The following is a 23,816-nucleotide window of genomic DNA, read 5'->3' on the forward strand; positions in this document are numbered from 1 at the left end:
ATTTGGGTTTTCTGTTGGGCTCAGGTAGTAAGTTGACCTATGTCAAGAAGAAAGTCCCAAGGCAGAACTTTCCTAGTTGGGATGTATGCATCTATTTTAGTCTGATCGTAAATAGAATTATATAAATATGGGAGGAGCCAGAGCAGTTTAAGAAACCTATGACTTAGCCGCAGCTTGACATGACTGTGTGAATGATTGAGAGGGATCCTTTATGTAACCCATACAGCTAGCCGAAGTAAATCTGCCCTGTTTCCTTTTACAACTGAGATCATAGATTGTTCAAAGTTGATCTGTAATTACTAAGCACAAGATTTCTTAGACACAGTACTATATCTTTTTGATTAATGTCCTCAACTGTTATACATATAGTCCTCACTTTTCATGACCCCAATACATATGAGTTTCAGTTAACATACTTTAATCAAATAACACTGCTCCCTCAACAAGTAATGTATCAGTTATGTGAGTCATTTACCAAATTCTTATTTATTATCATTAACCAAAGTACAAAGTTTACTGAAAACTTTCAAGCCACATGTCACTATGTGGAAGCACATTGTGATTAGTGACCAATCATAGGATTTCTTTTAAAATCTTTTGGCAACTGGTCCATAAACAACTATCACTCAGTTCATGAACAGACAGCAAAGTTGGGTCGTAGTTCTGCCTCCTCGTCTCTCAGTGAATAAACCTATGTGATATTTTGCAAAATTGAATAATTGAAAGAGGGAATTGGCCAATAAAAATGAAAGTGTAGCAAAGAAAGAGAAAGTGGTTAACAGCAGAAGTGACATTTGAACCAAACCTAAATAGAAGAAATAGTTGACTGAGAATGTTGACATTTGAGAGACCCTAGGTATGATAGCCAGATGAATTTCGTGAAGGTGAACTGGAGGGAAGTCACTGGGACCAAAAGGATGAAGACCTCCAGAAGACTGATGGTGGCAAAAATCTTTGCATTATAGGAACTCAAATATTTCATGACTGAGAGTACACAGGATGAAATGTTGACAGCTGATCCAAACTTCGAAGGGAAGGGTATGATAAGTCATCAAGGCCTAGAGAAGATGCTCACTCTATAAGTTATACAACGAGAAAATGGCAAGGGCTGTTTAAACTGCTCTTGATAAATCTTATAAAGACAACACTTGAATTCCTGATGTTTCTAATATATTCAATTATAGAATGCTATATAAATATTAGTTTAACTGTTTTAAAAAGTTTCCTTAGGCATTATAACCAACAGAGTTTGTAATGTCTTGACAGAAATTTTAGAGGTAATGGAACGGTTGTAATTTTCCCCACTGATTACTAAGATCATGACGCAGTTTCAGCTTGCATGGTTATTTTTGTGGTCGCACACTACCATGCAAAGTGAGGACTACCTGTATTTGTGTCTGAGGAAGAGCACTGGTTGCAAACTCAACAGCTTTGCTTTTGACATCTTAAGATATTAAAGATTTTGTAAATAGTGAGGTATCATTTCAAAGCTTAGGATTTATATCTGAAAGGTTGAACTGTTGAGAAGTCCCCTCTTCTTCCTTCTCTCCACTGAAAAAACTAAAACCTAATAGTGTATTCCTTTTTTAGACCAACTGAGGAAGAAGCTGAGCAATTACTGCAGTTGATGACAAGCCGTCCTCCTGCGACACCGGCTGGGGTTCGCTTCGTTTCACTCTCCTTTTGCATGCTACTGGCCTTTTCTACACTTGTCAGGTACCCAGCTGTATACTTGTTCTATTTTCCCAAGGTCTGCTTTTGTTTATTTATTAAAACAATATATAGAATTAATTAACTTACTGCAAAAGTGATCTAGGTGTGGACATTGGCATTATCATTTAATAGAAGGGTGTCAATAGCATCTCCTGTATGCCAGTTCTTTCGTTTGTCTTTGTCAAAGTTTCATATACATATATTTAAGGGATTCAAAGGAGCTCTTCAAGGTTTGAGACAAATGGTCGTCCTGATCCCTTTTGCCCTGTTTTTTGCTTCCCTAGAGGCAGCTTCTTTCAGTTCTTGTAGGTGATTCTTCTGGTTTTGACTCCCACATCTTTATTACTATGTCTGTATTTGCCACGTCCTGATTTTTTTGTTTTAGGAGTATTTGTTGACGTCCCACTATGAGAATGAGAAATCAGTTCTCCTTCTCTCTGTCCTCAACCTTCTCTGTATCCTTTGTATCTCTCCATTCTCCCTGTACATAAGTTATTATTATTTTGCTTTGATCAGTACTTTATTGTTTAAGTTACACTCTTGGGAGCTCAGCCAAGCGATAGATGATTACTTTTCTTTAGCAAAACTTGTTTTTCCATTAAGAATTGTCCTGTTTGCTTTTGTTCTTTGTTTTTCATTTGCTTGGTGTTTTATGTACTTAGATTAATGCAGTTTCAAACTCTCTGCCAATCTAACCCTCCTCTCAAGATGTTCGGGCTCATTAGTTATTCTTTTGGTTTCATTTTCTTGAGGCAGTCCGTCCTGAAGCTTTTTGACCCCCTTGCATCTGAACTGGTTGCCTCTGCACCAGATACACAGCTCTCATCCTGGAATTGCGTTTCACTATTATTCTGGGGACTCGCTTTAACTCTTCTTTGTTGGGTCTCCTATTTCCTGCATCTTATGTCTCCATCTTTTTTCATTTGCTTCCTCATTTTGCTTCTTTAGAGTTGGGTATGTAGGAGGTAAATTATTTAGATTAATTAGATTAATTACATTATTTAGATTATTAAATTATTTAGGCTATTTCTGAAAATGTCTTTATTCTACTTTAACCCTTGGTTGATAGTTTGATGAGGTATAGAGTTCTAAGTTGGAAATAATTTCCTTTGAGAATTTTGAAAGTCTTGCTGTATTGTCTTCTAACTTCCAGTGTTACCATTGAGGAATCTGATAACATTCTGATTCCTGGTCCTTTTTTGTGGCTTGTTTTTTTAAAATATGGGAGCATGAAGGATTAACTTTTTGTTTCTAGGGTTTTGAAATTTTTTGGTGATGTGCTGTTGTATGGGTCTGTTTTTGTCCTTTCTCCTAGGTATTTAGTTAACCTTTTCAACCTGGGAACTCACATTGCTCAGTTCTAGGAAATTTCTGTGAACGGATTTGTCTTTCACATTGGTTTCTGTGAAACCTCCTCTTGTTTTGATATTGGGCTTCCTGTAGTGATCATCTTATTTTCTTATTCTTTTTTACTTTCCTTATCTTTGTTTTGTTCTGCTTTTTAAAAAACAGCATTATTGAGACACAGTTTCAGTTCAGTTCAGTCGCTCAGTCGTGTCCAACTCTTTGCAACCCCTTGAGCGCCAGGCCTCCCTGTCCAATACCAACTCCTGGAGCCCACCCAAACTCATGTCCATTGAGTCGGTGATGCCATCCAACCATCTCATCCTCTGTCATCTCCTTCTCCTGCCCTCAGTTTTTCCCAGCATCAGGGGTCTTTTCAAATGAGTCAGCTCTTCGCATCAGGTGGCCAAAGTATTGGAGTTTCAGTTTCAACATCAGACCTTCCAATGAATACCCAGGACTGATCTCCTTTAGGAGACAGTTTGCTACTGCTGCTAAGTCACTATAGTCGTGTCCGACTCTGTGCAACCCCATAGACGGAAGCCCACCAGGCTCCCCGTCCCTGGGGTTCTCCAGGCAAGAACACGGGAGTGGGTTGCCATTTCCTTCTCCAATGCATGAAAGTGAAAAGTGAAAGGGAAGTCGCTCAGTCGTGTCCGACTCTCAGCGACCCCATGGACTGCAGCCTACCAGGCTCCTCTGTCCATGGGATTTTCCAGGCAAGAGTACTGGAGTACATACCATAAAATTCACCCAGTTTAAAGTGTACAATTTAATAGTTTTTAGTATATTTACAAGGTTGTACAGCCATTACCACAATCTAATTTTAGAACGTTTCAATCACTTCACAAAGATACTGCTCATGTTACCTTTTAGGATTTTTTTCTCAACCTTCTATTTAATTTTTAACTTCTAAGAGCTCATTTTTGTTCTTCTTATTTCTTCTTTATAGTGTCTGATGCTTCATGGTGGCATGGTTTCTCTGATGTTACCCATGATGATCAGAGGGGTCTTATTTGTACTGTTCTTTTCTCTAAGTTTCTTTTTTTCTGCCTTTTTTTTTTTGGTGTCTATTTTTCTCAGAGGTTTAGTAATGCTTGATTGTTCATATTTAAGATTAGGAGACTAAAAAGCAAATTAGAATTTCTGAACGCATAGATGAGAAAGCTCTTGGGCTTTTCAGAGTCTTGGAGAAGACTGTGTTTTTTGCCTGAGAGCGAAGGCCTGAGAAGACATCCATAAGTGAAGTTAAAAAGTGAGGGTTAAGGGCTGGGAGATCTCAGCCTGCATTATAGCTGTTCACTTAATTCTTCTACTTTCCAAAAGGCGCCGCAGAAAGCTCTGGTTGTCCGTCAGTTTTCCCTCTTCCAGAGAATCAATCTTGTTTCTTCTCTGCTGGGGGACGGCAGAGTGGAGGGTTGGTCTGGAGGTCCAACTAGACTATCCAGACTGTCTATATTTGGTCTCTGTCTTCATTCTCACTCCCAAAACCGCCTGGAGGTGCCAGTTCCTGAGCCCTTTGGGGATTCTGTGGTGTAAGTGGTATATTGGTTTTCCTTCCTGCCAGTTTAGTATTCTGCTTTCTTGGTCTGCTAAGTCAGTTACTCCTCCTCCTCCTTATTGGCTCCAGCTTTCCAATATTTTGTGGTATTGTCCTTCATTATCATCCTGAGCATTTATGTGTTTTAAGCAAATCCCTTTAATGTAATTTGAGTGGTGTGTTTTAGGAATGTGTGAAACTAAAGTACATGAAATGAAGTGTTTTCTCTTTACCTGAAGTAATTTCTTGTTTTAAAAAGTTTATTTTTGGGACTCCCCTGGTGGTCCAGTGGCTAAGACTCTGTGCTCCCAATGCAGGGGGCCCAGGTTTGATCCCTGGTCAGGGAACTAGATCCCACATGCCACAACTAAGATCCTCTGTGGCCAAATAAATAAATCAAATTTTTTTAAAAAGTTTGTTTTACTGAAGTATAGTCAGTTTATTGTGTTGTGTTAGTTGCTGGTATACAGCAGAGTGATTCAGTTATACACTTATATATTACCTAAAGTTATACACTTTATATATAAAGTTATATACACTTATATATTACCTAAGTTATACACTTTATATATAAAGTTATACACTTATATATTACCTAAAATATAAATATTTACTTTATATTTTATAGGTAGGAGAGCTAAAGTACAAGAAATTTAAATGTCTTGTTCAAGGTCACACTAACAGTAATTGGCAGACAAGAGATTCCGACTCAGGTCTGGCAGATTCTAAAGGCTGTAATCTTTCTATTACATAACATTGTCTTGTATAAGTGGAGTAATATATGTATGGTTGAGCATGACCTTTCTAATTTTCTTAGTTTTGGGTATCAGGCTTTGAGGTTGGTTTTTATTTTTCCTGTTTATACTGCAGTGAAGTAGAAGAGGATCAATGGAAATTACTATTACAGATCAAAATTGACATGTACATTTCAACCTATACCTAGGAATTTGCTTGAAACAAGTCAGTGTTCATGTATTTCTATAACTGTTCTTCATATATGGTTAGCCCCTGGCTGTCTCTTTTTACTTTTTCGAATAATGATCACTTATTTCCCTCTAATATTGAGTTCTGCTCAAAATGCCTCTATAAACTAAATTTCATTTCCCAGGTAAAAGTTGGTCTGGCTTCTGTCCTCTTACTCAGTTTGTGAGTTTTTAATGATTAAGTTTCAACACTATGGATTTTTTCTATAGGAAATAAGTATCGGCTGTTAGTATATACGTTCTTCTAACATTTTAATCCCAAGGAACCTTTGTTTTTCTACAGAATGTGAGGAAGTTTATCCTCTCCAACCTGCAAAAGTAGTAACTGAGACTTTGAGAGGGTTTGGCTGTCCTTATTAATGGAGAAAATTTATGTTTCTCTGTTCTTCTCTAGAACTACTACATATCTCAATGATAATTAATGGCCAATTCAATAAGCAATTCATTTGTGGAAAAAATAATTTCCACCAAAGATAATTCCAGAATGCTTTTTTATTCTTATGCTAGTATATCTGATTTAGACCAGTGACTTCTGATATATTTTCTATATTAACAGTACTCCTGAACAGGAGCAGCTGATGGTAGTGTGGCTAAGCTGGATGATCAAAGAAGAGGCTTACTTTGAAAGGTAAGATGACTTCATTTGTATCAGATAGCTGAGTAAGTTTTCTTATCCTTCCTTTGGAAATTCACATTTTCTTTTCTGTTTCAACAGTACTTCAGGCGTCTCTGCTTCTTTTGGAGAGATGTTATTATTGGTCGCTATGTACTTTCATAGCAACCAGCTCAGTGCTATCATTGACTTGGTCTGTTCCACTTTGGGAATGAAGGTAATTTCCTCTTATCTTCTTTCTAAAGAAGATGTTTCTAACTGGACATTTTCTTGTAATGTTAAGCAAATAGGTTGTTTTTATTTTGAAGTAATTTTAGTTGTTCAATAGTTTGAAACTTTATCAGGAGCTCTCTAAAAAAATACATTATGTAAACATTATTTACGAGAATAATAGATGTTCTATGTAGAAAACATAGTAAAGAAGGGAAAGATATAATTCCATGTTCAGAGATATCAAGTACTATTAATAGTCTGGTATCTGTTCTTTCTTTAAATTGATATATATATATATATATATATATATATAGTGGTTTTAATGAACTTACCAATATATAATGAGCACTTCCTCATATCAATAAATATTCTAATACAACATAATTTTCAGTGGCTGCATTGTAGTTATTGTGTGAGCTGATTGTGACATTTTTAATGATTCCTTTATTTGCCATGTAGATTTTTCTAATTTCTGAATAATGCTTAGATGAATATCCTATGTATGTAAATATACACACAGGCATCCATACATGTATATTTTCAAACACATTTTGGATTCCTTCCTTAGGATAAAGTTATAGAAAGCAGTACTAAGTAAGGGCTTCCCTGGTGGCTCAGACAGTAAAGCCTCTACCTGCAATGCAGGAGACCCGGGTTCAATCCCTAGGTTGGGAAGATCCCCTGGAGAAGGAAATGGCAACCCACTCCAGTACTCTTGCCTGGAAAATTCCATGGACTGAGGAGCCTGGTAGGCTACAGTCCATGGGGTTGCAAAGAGTCGGACACGACTGAGCATGTGTGTGTGTATATATATACACACACACACATTGATGTCCCAGTTTTTCTATAGGGATTTTTATTGATTTATTTTTCCTTTTACTGATTCAGAAGTGCTCTTTATATATAAATGATATGCTGTTATGCCTTGTATATCATATTTCATTGATTCAAGACATGTATTTTACCATATATTGAAACTTGGATTCATTTTATAGTTGATGCATAATGTTAGTGTGATAGTGTTTGCCCTTCTTTATTTACTTGAAAAGCTACTATTAAATCAGTGGTGCATATTATAATCCTTATTGTCTTAAAGATGGAGAAGTATAATATGTTGCAGAGGATTTTTCCCAGTCTTTTCTGCCATGTGAAAATTATTTTCTATGTGTGTAATATATTAAGTTTCTTTTGTGGTTCTTATTTTGTTATTATGCTTAGAAGTGCTTTTCTTTCCTCAGGTTAATAGAAATGGTCACCTATATTTTCTTCTAGTGTTTTTGTGGCCTCATGTTTTACATTTAAATCTTTAATACATGTGGAGTTAATATGGGGTATGATGTCATATGCAAATGTTTATTATCCAGAAAGAGAGCTAGCCCACCTCCATTTATTAAATAATCCACTTCTTCCCACTGACTTAAAATGCAATAATATGTTTACTGAGTACTTAAAATTTTTTTTTATTTATTTGGCTGTATATATCTTATGGTATGTGGGATCTAGTTTCCTGATGAGAGATTGAACCTGGGCCCCCTTGCATTGGGAGGTCAGAGTCTAGCCACTGGATCATAAGGGAAGTCCCACTAAGTACTTTCATATTTGGTTCCTGAGGAAAAATACATTTTAGTGTTAGGTTTGAGAAGCTACTTCTGAAACAGAGTATTTGAATGTTAATTTTATATATTAAGTCAAATTATGCTTCATATATTTTATTTTCACCTGCTGTTGAAATCTTTTGGTTGCTTTGTTTTATTTATTTTTTTTTTTGTAGAAAAGAGCCTTTCTTTTCTTGTTTTTTATTGGAATATAATCGCTTTACAGTGTTGTGTTTTGGTTGTTTTAGATTGTAATTAAGCCAAGCTCCTTGAGCAGGATGAAGACTGTCTTCACACAGGAAATTTTTACTGAGCAGGTACTTGTTTTAACTATTATCTTAGGTACTTCTTTAACTATATTTTATAACATTCCTTGTGAGAAAACTTGTGTATGTTTCAGTTTAAGAGAATAACATAGTCTTTATATTCCTTTTTAGTTTCCAATGATGATTTATTTAATCTTTGAAACTTCTGTAAAGAAAAATCCTGTTTCGAATTTGTTTTCAAAGCTATTTACTACATAGAAAAGCGTGTGCTAAGTAAATTTGCTTACTTTGGAGACTTTGAGTAGATACCTAAGAATATAGTCTTAGATGCTGTTGACGGGGGTCTCACATGGGGTCAAAGTGTTAGGGGCTCAGTCGTGTCCAACTCTGCCAACCCATGCGCTGCAGCCTATCAGGCTTCTCTGTCCGTGGAATTCTCCAGGCAAGAATACTAGAATGAGTAGCCATTCTCTTCTCCAGAGGAACCTTCCTGATCCAGGGATCAAACCTGATCTCCTTCATCGCAGGCATATTCTTTACCGTCTGAGCTACCAGGGAAGTTCACTGACAATTGGGATTGTTAGGAGAAAAATAACAGAGATCTGTTTAAACCTTTTAGCTGTAAGGTGCCATGTCTAACTAGGTTATAGGCTAGAGTCTAAATTCCTTATTCTTGTATTGACTTGTTCTTATTTGGTCTCAGCACTTTTGTCCATGGGTAATACTAATAATATTTTATTTTTTCAATGATGGAAACTATTCTTTTTTTTCCTTTTTTTTTTTAAAAAATTAAACTATAGATGATCTACAATATTATGTTAGTTTCAGATATACAACAAAGTGATTTGGTTATACATATATATGTGTATATATATATTTGTATTCTTATTTATTTTTTTTTTAATTGAAGGATAATTACAGAATTGTGTTGGTTTCTGCCAAACATCAACATGAATCAGCCATATGTATACATATGTCCCCTCTCTCTTTTAAGATTCTTTTCTATTATAGTTTATTATATTAAATGTAGTTCTCTGTGCTATATGGTAAATCCTTGTTGTTTATCTATTTTATATATTATAGTCATTGAGCCCAGATTTTATGATTCCAAATTTTGCATATTTTTTAACTTTACTCTAACCCCTGGCAATGTATCTGTGTTTAGAAGTAAATTTTTAAAAAGTAGAGAACTTTACAAATTCCCATATGTGTGATGCCGCCTCATCACTCAAAATAATTAAGTCATGTCATGATTGGTTTTTGTCACTCCCGCCAAAGGACCGCATTAGTATTGACAGTCCACCTGGCTACTTCTCTCTCTTTCATAATAATTTTGTATCTGATTCTGTCATATGTATTGCTATTATTTTTCCCTTTTAGGTTGTCACAGCTCATGCAGTTCGAGTCCCTGTCACCAGCAACCTGAGTGCCAATATTACTGGATTTTTGCCTATTCATTGCATTTACCAGCTTCTGAGGAGTCGTTCCTTCACCAAACACAAAGTATCAATAAAAGTATGATCTTACATTTATTCTTCAAGCTAAAATCTGAGTGAATGCTTTTTTCCCAGTTCTCTTTGAGTTTGCAGACCTTGACTGTGGATTTGTATGTGAAAGGTTTTTAGTTACTCGTCACTTACATAGTTATGGTAATTAGGCTCTTAATTTCAGATTTTTAAAACAGTATAGCTGTTCAGTTATAATGTACAATAGTACTAATTCCTTTTAAATTCTCAATGATATTTAGCAATTTCATTAAACTTTAGTAAGAAATTGCCATTCTTTATACTTGGTTTTGTTTACCAAACTTAGAAGGTTGCTGGTTAGCCATGACCAGTATTTGTAATCCATTTGTCACAAGGACTTCTAATATTAAGCTTGCACATATTTTGATATGTTTTCAATTTGTTATATAGTTGGCTATAGCAAACAGGTCCTCTAAAGAAAAAGCTTAACCCACAGGAGGTTAAAATAGAAAAAAATTTGTTTGAACCCTTTCTAAGAGGCTATTTTATTTATAAAGAACCCTGAACAACATATGCATTGCTATATCACATTTGATTGTCCTTGTTTTTATGATGTAGTGAAGTTATTTTCCATCTTGATTGTATCTTCTGCTTTTTATATTTTTTGCAAGTGAAGTAGAGAAGAATTAAGGGTCCAAATGCACCCCCAGTGTTTCTTCTTGGCCTGCATTTGTGCAGATAGTTAATCTCCCATATGTGGTTGTCAGAGCCACCTTCTTAGTCTGTCTGAGGCTTGTTGTGAGAAACTATTCCTTTCCCTAAATGCCTTTCTGCTGTGGGGTCTTTTACAGCAGCATATATGGTGCTCTAAATATAGACATAAAAGGGACTTGACGGTGTTTTTCCCACTAAAAAACCAATAGATTAAAAACCTGAAGTCCAAACTCTAAACTCAAGCTGTCATTTTTAGGTTTATCTTCCATGGAACAATATTCTCAATTTTAGCAAAGAAAAATTGTTTCCATTTTTAAATCAAAGGCAATTATGAAACTGGATGATATTATTTAGCAACTGCTAAAAGTTAATAGTGAGTTTTACTTTTTCATAAATCATGTAAAATTATATGTGCTTGTAAAATTTTGCTTGCTTTTTCTTATTGCCATAATTTAGTGCCTGTCACCTTCTTTTCTAGGACTGGATTTATAGACAGCTCTGTGAAACCTCCATTCCACTCCATCCTCAGTTACTTCCTCTGATTGACGTGTACATAAATTCTATACTTACTCCTGCATCTAAATCTAATCCAGAAGCCACAAATCAGCCAGTCACAGAACAGGAGATACTCAATATTTTCGAAGGAGTCACTGGGGTAAAATAATGTTGTTGTTTTTTTTAACATTTATTAGTTCATTTTTCTTTTATTCTTCACACTTACTCCACATTTTCCCCCAGATTATTAGAGGAGAACCACTTCTAGGTGGTTCTGAATTTAAAATGGTATTCAGTTCTTTAGATCACTTATGAATATTAAAAAATGGTATTCCATGTAGTTTGTTGATTAGGCACTTTTTGAAGAAGAATTTCAAAATCTCCATTTTAAAGTTTAAGGAATGTCTTGGAGGTTGTATGTTTAACAAAGGATTATGTGACATTTCAACACATTAAACTAGCTTCCTGAGAATTTAAGATATACCTAGATTATTTTTGGAAAATTTGGAGTAAATCTTTTTTTCTCCAAATATACTTAAATGTACACTATCTTTTTTTTAGGAATTATTTTCTTCATGGTAATTTCAGATAATACTTGAGATTCCTGTAAATGTAAACTTTTTTCAGAAGCAGCCCTGTCTTAAAAACTGTGAGGTCGCTCAGTCGTGTCCAACTCTTTGTGACTCCATGGACTATAGCCTACAAGGCTCCTCCATTCATGGGATTTTTCAGGCAAGAGTGATGGAGTGGGTTTCCATTTCCTTCTCCAGGGGATCTTCCCCACCCAAGAATTGAAACCAGGTCTCCCGCATTGTAGGCAGACACTTTACAGTCTGAGCCACCAGGGAAGTTTAAAGACTGTTAAGCATGTTGATTTTCTCTCTCAAGCCATCTCAAATTTAACTTAAACTTCACATTATCAATTTGAGTTTAATGTGAAGACAGCAATAATTTCTCCCAGTTTCTTTAAGCTTGGGAGTAGCAACACCGAATAATCTATTTTGAGTGCTTTTACTATCAAAAAGTACTCATTGGAGCTTCCCTGGTGGTCCAGTGGTTTAGACTCTGTGCTGCCAATGCAGGGGGCAGGGGTTCTCCTGGTTGGAGAACTCAGATCCCACATACTGCCTGTTTTGGCCAAAGGGGGAAAAAAAAGCACTCGTGAAATTTAACAGTATTGTTTATAATATGACCCCCAGGGTGACAACATCCGCCTTCATCAGCGTTTCAGTATCACAGCACAGCTCTTGGTGCTTTATTATATTCTGTCTTACGAAGAAGCTCTCCTAGCAAATGCCAAGACTTTAGGTAAGTTGTGTAGAGGCTAGTGTTTCTGGTGATAGTTCATCTTATTTGCTTATGTTTTGTTACTTTCCAGGCTGCTATTGGAGAAGATAAGGTCAGATATTCCAACAAGCTCCAGCATCTTTCTGCAGTCTTTGCAATGTTAGCTTTTCATACTCTGGTACATAAGTTCATGTATGTGTGGGCATATAATCACTCCTGACGGCTCGGTGCTCCTTTTAGCAGGCTGAATTAATGATTAACTGAATTGTCTGTATTTTAACAATTTTAGTGACCTTATTGACGAAAGGTAAATTAAGACATAAACCTGTTGGTACTGAAATAGAAGGTTTTTTGCTTGATTTCAACCTTTTTCCTATTTTTCCTTCCATTAATATGAAGAGTAACAGTCTAATCAAAGCAGTAGGAAAAAAAACCAACAGAAGGGTTTCCTTTGCCATTAACGTTATCATTGAACTTAGGTACTTTGTATAATATCAGAAGGTCACATTTAGTATAGATAATATTAGTATAAAGTAGTATGTTTTCCTCTGTGTGAAAAAGAAAACTCACCTGTATTTTGGCTTGCTGAATGTAAGACTGAAGGCAGACAGAGAAGGGGGCTGTAGAGGATGAGATGGTTAGATAGCATCACCGTCCCAATGGACATGAATTTGAGCAAACTCCAGGAGGTAGTAGAGAACAGAGGAGCCTGGTGTTCTGCAGTCCATGGAGTTGCGAAGAGTCAGACATGATTTAGTGACTGAACAGCAACAACAGCAAATGTAGGTAATTCCATATTCAAAGCAAAAAGTGTCATTAAAAAGTAATAGGCGTGGTATAGATGATCTTATTTGCAAAACAGGAACAGAGACATAGACATCGAGAACAAACATATGGACACCAAGGGGGTAAAGGAGGGTGTTGGGAAGAACTGGGAGATTGGGATTGACATATTCACACTACTGATACTTGTATAAAACAGATGACCAGTGAGAACTTGCTGTACAGCACAGGGAACTCTACTCGGTGCTCTGTGGTGACCTAAACGGGCAAGAAATCCAGAAAAGAGGAGATACACGTATACGAATAGTTGATTCACTTTGAACAGTAGAAACTAACACGACATTGCAAGGCGACTATACTCCAAGAAAAATTAAATTAAAAAAATGTCGCAGGCATTGAGTATTATAAAGCAGGGAGAATTCTTTTAAGGGATTGTATTTTGTCATGGCTGAGTGATTTTACTTTTCGAAAGCTATAAATTAAAGTTGCTTTTCAATGTGTGGCAGAGGAATTTCTTTCATTTGTATGGAGTATTGTGTTTTAAATATACTGTGAATTTCTCAGCAGCTTTCTTTTCCTGACTACAGTTGTTAGGGATATACAGATGATATCCCACAACTATAATTATAGTCTGTCATTTGAGGGACAAGATGGGCTAATAATAAGCATTAAGTAATAGTCTCCCACTTTTATGTGTTAAGGGATATGACACTTGTGATTTAATAGATACTAGAGGATTGAGTTACAAGGAGGTATTCTGGGGAGAACTCAGACCATGAATACTGTAGTAGGGGACCAAGATACACTCTTAGTTTTTATTTAAATTAATGTCTAGCAAAAAAAATAATATCGGAAAGTAAACAGAGACTAGTATAGTCCACTTTCATGTATACACCAGGCAGAATTAACAAATCACTCAGAATTTTTAAGACTGGAAGAATCTTTAAAGATAATGACATGCTCAGTTCAACCCTGTGTTCAGGTAAAGCTGCTGTTCCTTATGCAATAGTCTGATGGATCTTAATTGGAAAGTTAAGAATTTCAGGTTTGGTGTACACTTTAGCCTGGATTGAGTCTTCGAAAAGGAACTGGGAGATTGTAGAAAAATTAGGTTTTTCTTGGTCTTCCCTGGTGGCTCTGCAGTAAAGAATCTGCCTGAAATGTAGGAGACTACCTGCAATGCAGGAGAGGTAGGTTTGATCCCTGGGTCAGAAAGATTCCCTGGAGAAGGAAATGGCAACCCACTCCAGTATTCTTGCTTGAGAAATCCCATGGACAGAGGAGCCTGGCGGGCTATAGTCCATGGCATTGCAAGAGTTGGACACGGCTTAGCCACTGAACAACAAAATGATTAGGTTTTTCTAAGATTATAGGCAAAAGATGGTGGCTTGGACTGGTAGCAGTGTATGTATATTTTGAAGAGCTGAGAGGTTTTGCTGATGAATTCATTAGATTTCAGAGACAGGAGCCAAGGTTGATGTGGATGGAGGCTTTTGGCCTGAGCTAGACAATGGCTATCTACTGAAATAAATGGCAGGTTTGTGGGCAGTCAGGAGCTGGTTTGGGACACACTAAGTTTGAGATGTCTGATGAAGTGGGGATGTTTTGAAAATAGTTGTAAATGCTGGCCTGGAATTTAGATGAGATAAACCTGGACTGAAGCATTGAGATTCTTCAGCATATGTATGATATTTATAATCATGATATTAAGTAGGATTACCAAGGGAGAAGGTGTGGAAGGAGACTCGAGGGCTGTGATGTTCTGCGTGCTAAGAGAAGAATGTTTCAAAGAAGAGAGCAAGATCACTTGTGTCAAATGATGGTGATGGATCAAGTAAGGTTAGGACTTAGGCTCAGCTGATGATCAGGTTTAGCTTGCTAGAGGTCCTTTGACCTTTACAGGACCTTACAGGTCCTTCCCCCCCAACCCCACCCCCCCCTCAGAATTAAAGCCTGATTTTAGTAAATTCAAAAGCAAATTAGAGGGGACCGCCCCGTCCCGCCCCGCCCCCGCGAGCCAGGGTGCTCTAGGTGCCCCGCGGAGACCCTCTGCACCCGTGCGAACATGGCGCTGTGCGCGGTGCGGAGCATGCGGGCCGCAGTCGGCAGCCTGCGCGCCATCTTCGCACCCAGCATGCCCTGCTCGCCGTGGCCCTGGGGACTAAGAGCGGGTGCTGTCCGGGCGCTGCACACCGGCCCTGCTCTGCTGTCGGTGCGGAAATTCACAGAAAAACACGAATGGGTAACAACAGAAAATGGTGTTGGAACAGTGGGAATCAGCAATTTTGCACAGGAAGCTTTGGGAGATGTTGTTTACTGTAGTCTGCCTAAAGTTGGGACAAAGTTGAACCAACAAGAGGAGTTTGGTGCTTTGGAAAGTGTGAAAGCTGCTAGTGAACTCTCTTTTCCTCTATCAGGAGAAGTAACTGAAATTAATAAGGCTCTAGCAGAAAATCCAGGACTTGTCAACAAGTCTTGTTAGGAAGATGGTTGGCTGATCAAGATGACATTCAGTAACCCTTCAGAACGAGATGAACTAATGAGGAAAGAAGCATATGAGAAATACATAAAATCTATTGAATGAAAATGGAACCCCTAAATAAACTACTTTGAAACAACTTAATCTAGCATAGTTGTCTTAAATTCCTGGTAGATAGATATTTAAAAAGCAACTTTTAGCAAAAGAAACTACTTATAACAATGTTTCCTGAAGAAAATACCCTTTAACTTTCGAATGATTTCAGATAAACACTGTGCATCTTTTTCCACAGCTTCCTGTGATTTTTAGGCTAGGCTCCAGTTATAATATTCAGAATTCCTGAAATTATCTCTGGTAAAACTAATTACGAAAATTATGTAAGTCAAGGATAACATGGTTATCTTAAACCTTATATGACATTGTAACTTGCTTACAGCTGTCCTTGGATTTGGGTCAAGATTATCTTCCCACTAGAAATAACTGCCAGTGGAGAAGTTTGTTAGTTGTATAGTGTCCAATGAAGAATATTACTATCTTAATTTTGCAATATACTGTGTTTGCTGGTGCAATTTTTATACAGTGAAGCAACAGCCTTGCAGGAGAATAAACAATAATAAAATATTCAACTTCTTAATCATGAAAAAAAAGGCAAATTAGAGGAGATAATACTAAACACAGTGAGTACAGACAGTTCTTTTGAAAAGTTGTAAAGAGAAGGAGGGAAATGAATGTGGTAATTGGAGAGGAAAATAAGGTCAAGAGAGGACTTTTTTTTTAAGGTGAAAGAGTTAAGAGAATATTGTATGCTGTTGGAAGTAATCTAGTGGAGAGGGAAGCTTTACGAGAGAATCTCTAGAGGGATGTCCTTGATAGGTGAGAGGGGACTGGGTGTGGAAGACAGACGGAGGGATTGAGCTTTGCTTGGAGCATTTTTTTCCCATAGTTTAAGAAATGTTTTCTTTTTCTAGCCTGGTTTCTTAGTCCAAAGGAATAAGTTAACTGCAGAATATGTCATAACATGAGAGAAGTTTTCTCTTCCACAGCCAAAAATGATGAGTATTCCGCCTCAAATTTATTCCTACCTTTGAAGTTGTGTTGTTTCAGTACCTTGCTAACTGGTCTGTGGTTTTGGGCTTTATAATAAACATTATTAGCAGGCACCAAGTAGCTGTTGAAGCTCAAATACAGGATTCCAACATCTGAGATAGAGCCAAGTATTAGAATATCATAGTCATTAAAAAAAATGTTTTATACATACATATTTTTTCACGTATGATTTGTTTAAAAATATTTGTAATACAAGTGCATATATAGTGTGTTTAGTCACTCAGTCATGTCCGACTCTTTGCAACCCCGTGGACTGTAGCCCGCCAGGCTCCTCTATCCATGGGATTCTCCAGGCAAGGATACTGGAGTGGGTAGTTGTTCCCTTCTCCTGGGGATCTTCCCGACCCAGGGATCAAACCTGGGTCTTCTGCATTGCAGTTAAATACTGTATTGATCTAAAAGAACATGTGTAAGAAATAGCATAATAAATCCCTTGTACTATCCCTTTATTAATACCCCATTAAAATATGAGCATTGCCATTGTATTTTCAGTTTTTATACTTAAAAAAGGTTTCCTGTTTATTATATCTGAAAATTTTATTATTAGGTAAAAGTTTATTTTTATGTACTTTAAAAATTTTTTGATTTTATATTGGAGTATAGTTGATTAAACTAAAGGGCTTCCCTGGTGGTTCAGATGGTAAAGAATCCGCCTGCAATGCAGGAGACACGGGTTTGATCCCTGGGTTGAGAGGCTCCCCTGGAGAAGGGAATGGCTACCCACTCCAGTATTGCCTGGAGAATTCCATGGACTGATTAGCCCGATGGGCTACAGTCCATGGGGTCACAAAGACTTGAATGTGACTGAGAGACTAACACTTTCACTTTCTTTTCATAGTTGATTAAAAATGAGATGCTAGTTTCAGGTGTACAGCCACGTGATTCAGTTATACCCTTACAAGCATTACAGAACATTGAGCTGAGTCCCCTGTGCTATACATAGGTCCTTGTTGGTTATTTATTTTAAATATTTATTGAACATTTTAAATATAGAAGTTATATTTACATATTTTCAAGGTAAAAACAGTACTAATGAATACTGAACATGTTTTATCAGCTTCACCTGTTTATCTGCTCCTAAAGCAGCCAATGGGATGCTAAATACAGTCTCACACTTAGGTAGCTTACTTGTTTAACTCTGTCCCTTAACATCATTTATTTTGTTTTTTAAAAATACTTATTTATTTTGTTTTTGGCTGTGCTGGGTCTTCATTGCTGTGCACCAGCTTTCTCTAGCTGTGGCAAGCAGGGACTGCTCTTTGTTGCAGTCCATGGAATTCTCCAGGCCAGAATACTGGAGTGGGTAGTCTTTCCCTTCTCCAGGGGATCTTCCCAACCCAGGGATCAAACCCAGGTTTCCCGCTCTGCAGGCAGATTCTTTACGAGCTGAGCCACAAGGGAAGTCCGAGAATACTGGAGTGGGTAGCTTAGCCCTTCTCCAGGGGATCTTCCCAACCCAGGAATCGAACTGGGGTCTCCTGCATTGCAGGCGGATTCTTTACCAACTGAGCTATGAGGGAAGCCTAGTTAAAGTATATTTGTTTTATTTTTGGCTGTGCTGGGTCTTCACTGCTGCACACCCACTGTCTCTAGCTTGGCAAGCAGGGACTGCTCCTTGTTGGGGTGCATGGGCTTCTCATTGTGGTGGCTTCTCGTGTGGCGGGGCACAGTCTCTCAGGCATGTGGGCTCAGTTGTGGCTCCCGGGCTCTAGAGCACAGGCTCGATAGGTTGTGGTGCATGGGCTTAGTTGCTCCGTGGCATGTGGGATCTTCCTGGATCAGGGATTGAATCCATGCCTCCTGCATTGTCAGGTGGATCCTTTACCACTCAGCCACCAGGGAAGCCCCTTATCTTAATTTAAAAACAAGCTCTGGCTGCTTTGTCTGCTTCTGTCCTGTTTCATATGAAATCTCCTTCTTTGTCATCAGCAAACAAGACCTATCTTGTGATACTTGGAGACTGTAATGTTCAGTGGCTCTAAATTCCTGCACTTGAAGTTTTTCTTTGCACTTGATAGTTAATTATTGTCTTCCCAGAAGAAAGTTAACTCCACCTGCCTCTTTCAAAATTAGAAACTTTTAAGCACTGACAGATGTTATTTCTTGGCAGCTTGAAGTTTCAGTACTGTAAAATCGAGTTTGACCAAAAAAGGTTCTAACAGTAATATGATCATCCTGTGGAGTAAAAGTATAAGAATTTTAAACTTATTTCATTATTTAGCTAATTGCTTACCTATCTTACCAGCTTCCCTGGTGGCTCAGACGGTAAAGCGTCTGCCTGCAATGCGGGAGACCCAGGTTCTATTCCTGGGTAGGGAAGATGCCCTGGAGAAGGAAATGGCAATCCACTCCAGCACTCTTGCCTGGAAAATCCCATGGACAGACTACAGTCCATGGGGTCCCAAAGAGTTGGACACGACTGAGCGACTTCACTTTACTTATCTTACTTAATGCAAAAGAACTGTTTTTTAAAATAAAATATTTATTAAAAGAGTGTTTTACTGAAGAAAATTGAGGAAGTGAGAAAAGTACAAAGACCAGAGTATAAACCACCCATAATTCTACTGGCCAGAGATAATCACCATAGAATTTTGCTAGGGAAAAAAACCCTTCAGTCTTTGTATGTGTGATAACCTTCATAAAGTTTGGAATCATAAGTTTTTAATCTACCCTTTTACTTAAGACTACACTTTAAGCATTTGGCCTATTACAGTACATTTTTTGAAACATGATTTTTAATAGCTGTATAATATTTCTTCATAAATGTGTACCATTACTTAAAAATACCTTATTATTGGAGATTGTTTCTACATTTTGCCATTATAGAGACTGGCGGAATGAATATCCTTAGAGCTAACTCTGTATACAGATATAATTATTTATTTCTTTAGGACAGAACTACTAAATCAAAGATTTTTGAATTCCAGTGTTTAAAAAATGAATTGTCATACTGTTTTCCAGATAGTTTTTACCATTACAGACATTTTGTAGAAGACATATGTATAAGACATTTGTATAGGATGTGAGTACCAATTTTTTTGCATTCACAATGATAGCAGTTGGGTGTTATCATTTGTTTATGGTATATTTTGATTATAGAATTCTGAGGAGAGGAGACACTTTGAAAGTAAGATACTAACATTATATGACTAATCACTTACATTTTCTTTTAGGATATTATTTCATTTTTAAAATTTACATATGCCTTTAATTAATTTATGTATGTCCACCTCCCAGCAGTAAAAGCCCTGAGTCCTAACTACTGGACCACCAGGGAATTCCCTGAAATATTTTTTTCTTTTAAAATTATTAAAATGTAAGATTCATGAAGTTATCAAGTATGGGATACAGACTGGCTTCCCAGGTGGCCCAGTGGTAAAGAATCTGCCTACCCATACAGGTTTCAGTCTTTGGGTGGGAAAGATCCCCTGGGGGGAGGGCACAGCAACTCTCTCTAGTACTCTTGCCTGGAGAATGCCATGGACAGACACGCCTGGCAGGCTACAATCCGTGGGGTCGCAAAGAGTTGGACATGACTGAGCATACATACGTGGATACAGATTCAGTTTAAAATTTTTTTTTCATTTTATGCATTTATTTGTTTATGTTTGGTTGTGCTGAGTCTTCATTGCTGCGTGGGCTTTTTCTCTTGTGACGAGCAGGAGCTACTCTGTAGTTGCAGTGTGAGGGTTTCTCATTGTTTTGGCTTCTCTTATTGCGGAGCATGGGGCTCCAGGGGACTTGGGTTCAGTAGTTGTGCACAGGCTTAGTTGCTCCGTGGCATTGTGATCTTCCTGGATTGGGGATCAAACCCTTGTCTCCTGCATTGGCAGGTAGATTCTTTACCATTGAGCCACCAAGGAAGCCCCTACTTGTTGTTGTTGTTTTTAAATAATTGGTTATTTGTCAACATCACAAAGCGAATAACCTGTCATTTTCCTATTAATTTGGAAAGTTGCTCTGATGTATATTGAAGTTTTATTACAAACCTATGTCTGTTTTTTTTTTTTTTTTTTGGTTAGGCATTTCCAGTCCCTTTCACAATTATTGTTCTTGTTCAATATTTCTGTCCATTTTCACGTATATAATCTTGCACATGAACTCTAAGATTTTGTAAAATTCCATAGAAGAAAATTATATTTGGATTTTGGTTAGAATTATGTTACGCTAGAATTAATTTCGGAGAAGGCAATGGCACCCCACTCCAATACTCTTGCCTGGAAAACTCCATGGACGGAGGAGCCTGGTAGGCTGCAGTCCATGGGGTCGCTAAGTTGGACACGACTGAGCAACTTCACTTTCACTTTTCACTTTCATGCATTGGAGAAGGAAATGGAAACCCACTCCAGTGTTCTTGCCTGGAGAATCCCAGGGATGGCGGAGCCTGGTGGGCTGCCGTCCATGGGGTCGCACAGAGTCAGACACGACTGAAGCAACTTAGCAGCAGAATTAATTTAGAAAGAATACATCTTTACAATAAAAGTCTTTCTAGCTAGGAATATGAAATAATTTTTTTGAAGACTTATTTTGGGTCAGCTGTGCAGCTTGCAAGATCATAGTTTCCTAACCTGGAATCAAACCCATCTTCCCAGCAGTAAAAGCCCTGAGTCCTAACCACTGGACTGCCAGGGAATTCCTTGAAATAATTTTTCCTTTAAATTATTAAAATGTAAGATTCATGAAGGCCAATTTTTATCTTTTTTTGCTACTATGTCAGTGAGTTGGACAGGACTGAGTGACTTTCACTTACTTACTCATTTAGAATATTACTTGATACAGAGTAATCACTTAATACATTTTTTAAATGTGTGAATTTATTCAAATTATTTTTCTATGTCAATTAAACTTTGTATATACTTTGTATAATTTTTTCTTAAAGTGAAGTTGCTCAGTTGTGTCCAACTCTTTGGGACCCCATGGGCTGTAGCCTACCAGGCTCCTCTGTCCATGAAATTTTCCAGGCAAGAATACTGGAGTGGGTTGCCATATCCTTCTCCAGGGGACCTTCCCGACCCAGGGATCGAACCCAGGTCTCCTGCATTGCAGGCACACGCTTTACCATCTGAGCCACCAGGAAGGTATAGACGTTTACTTTGGGTTAGTCAGGCTCTGAATTTCTTAGAGTACCATTTTAAAAAACTTTATCAAGGGAATACTTTTTCAGCAGTTACTGAGATAATTTGGTCTATTTATAGAATTTGTTGTATGATTGATATCTGTATTTCTGGAGTGGGCCCTACTTGCTCTGGGTATATTATTCTTTTAGCATGGAGCTAGATTTGATTTTTCTTTTTTTTTTTAATATGATTTTTTCCCATCTGTGTTTGAGCAAGTGAAATAGGCCTTTTTTCTCTTCTTTTTTTCCTGGCTTTAGTTTACACTAATTTCATAAATGAATTAGGTTTCCATAGGAATGTTTTCAGGATTAAAATGTTACAGAAGCTAAGGGTAATGTAACTTTTGTTTCTGATTGTTACTGGTCTATAGAAATGCAAGAGATTTTTGTGTATTTAATTTTATATCTTGCAACCCTACTGAATTTATTAGTTTTCACAGTATTTTTTCCTTTTTTCTTTTCTTTTCTTAATTCTTGTTACCTTGACGGAACTTTGATGTCCAGAAAAGCTTCCTCAGCCACTCTTTTACCAGCCAACTCTACTTCGTTCTTTAGGAAATTATTTGGAGAAGGAAATGGCAACCCACTCTGGTACTCTTGCCTGGAAGATCCCATGGACGGAGGAGCCTGGTAGGCTATGGTCCATGGGGTCACACAGAGTTGGACACGACTGAGCGCCTTCGCTTTCTTTTCCTTCAAAAATTTGTTGAGCTTTACAGTGTATGGCACAAAGGCATACCCCGTAAGGTGTTCCTTGAATGTTGGCCCCTCATCTTACTATGGAAGCCCCAAGTATTCTTTCACCTCAGCATTTGCATGAGAGTCATTTACACATTTATGGGCTGAAATATTTGTCATTTTTACCACTTTTTTTTTTTAGTTCTAACAGTTTTTTGATAGAATCTTTAAGATTTTCTGTATAATGCCATATCTGCAAATACTTCTTCCTTTCCAGTTTGGATGGTGTTGGAACCAGAATTTGATTGTACTGGAAGCTGTGTTTTTTTAAATTGTGTTTTGAGGTACATTCTTACCCAGTTCATAAAAGATTGGTGTAGAAAACTGGAATGCTAATTCACTGACTTGCAAGGGGTATCATGTCTAATCAAGAGGTGTATTGTATATTTAGACAATGATCCTCAACCTTTATTGTAACGCTTGCACTCATATACTTCTTAACTTCAATCAATAAAAATTTGTTGAGCTTTACATTATGTGGTTTGTATTTGGAAAAGAATAAGTATACTGGATATAGTTTTTCAAACTATGGACAGCCTGGTTGAGATGCTCATAAGCTCTGTTGTACATGCAAAGCAGCTTGGAATAAGATAAGGGTGTCAGGCATATAGCATATGGTGGAGATGAGACAGAAAGTGTTGACTGGCAAGGACCTTTACCCTGGGGGTCTGGAAATCCATGGATCCAGATATTTGAGCTTGGATCCAGAGACACATTATCTGGCCAAATCTGAATTTAAATAAGAAGACTATGGCACCAATGTGAAGGATGGTTCAAAAAGAAGAGGAATTGGAGTCTGGAAAATTGAAAATTGAACCACAGTAGTTATTTAAATAAATGATGAGTAGGTATTGAATTAGGATAGCAGAAAAAGAATAGAAATTAAGGTGGATTTGCTTAAAAAAAGAAAAAAGATGGACTTAGTTGAAGGTAGAAGTTGTAAGAGAAGAAAGTCATTCATACAGAGTCAGTCACCACTAATAGATAATATGATTAAGGCTGTTGGCATCATCAAGCTTTAAGCCATGTGGTCATGACTGCATTTGTCTTCCTAATTAGGTTTGGGGAGTTTCTCTTCTATTTTTTCAAGAGTAGGACACTTCTGCAGGTGGCTTCTCTCACTCATGATTTTCCTTCCCACTGGTTTCAGTTTCAGGGCATTTTCCAGACCTTGCCCTGAAGTATGTTCTTGCTCGTCATATGTATTCACTGCTTTGGTGTGACTCTTCATCTTTTATGAGCTATATTTACAGATTAAGTGAACTAAGAGTAATTCAACAGTGTATTTGTTCCCATTTGTGTTGAAGGTTAAGATTTATGTTGTTTCTAACGTTGTATCTTACATTTCTTATTTTTGACTGACA

The 23,816-nt window shown here is 37.3% G+C and overlaps 1 protein-coding gene and 1 pseudogene across 7 annotated transcripts in view; both read left to right on the forward strand.

The window, feature by feature from the left end:
* The window catches only part of INTS2 (integrator complex subunit 2), a 56,778-nt gene that overhangs the window by 10,512 nt on the left and 22,450 nt on the right, over positions 1–23,816 (forward strand). For 4 of the 7 annotated variants that reach the window (XM_059878405.1, XM_059878407.1, XM_059878408.1 and 1 more), the window contains exons 9-16: positions 1,591–1,716; positions 6,137–6,208; positions 6,296–6,410; positions 8,250–8,318; positions 9,648–9,782; positions 10,926–11,102; positions 11,570–11,674; positions 12,142–12,250. In XM_059878405.1, coding sequence (XP_059734388.1) covers positions 1,591–1,716; positions 6,137–6,208; positions 6,296–6,410; positions 8,250–8,318; positions 9,648–9,782; positions 10,926–11,102; positions 11,570–11,674; positions 12,142–12,250 — 908 coding nt within the window. The remainder of the gene's footprint in view (positions 1–1,590; positions 1,717–6,136; positions 6,209–6,295; positions 6,411–8,249; positions 8,319–9,647; positions 9,783–10,925; positions 11,103–11,569; positions 11,675–12,141; positions 12,251–23,816) is intronic. The other 3 variants (XM_005219962.5, XM_005219963.4, XM_002695604.7) reach the window with 1 other exon arrangement.
* On the forward strand, positions 12,259–23,811 carry LOC132343003 (glycine cleavage system H protein, mitochondrial-like; annotated as a pseudogene).

Source organism: Bos taurus, chromosome 19, assembly GCF_002263795.3.
Source record: "Bos taurus isolate L1 Dominette 01449 registration number 42190680 breed Hereford chromosome 19, ARS-UCD2.0, whole genome shotgun sequence".
Lineage (NCBI taxonomy): Eukaryota > Metazoa > Chordata > Mammalia > Artiodactyla > Bovidae > Bos > Bos taurus.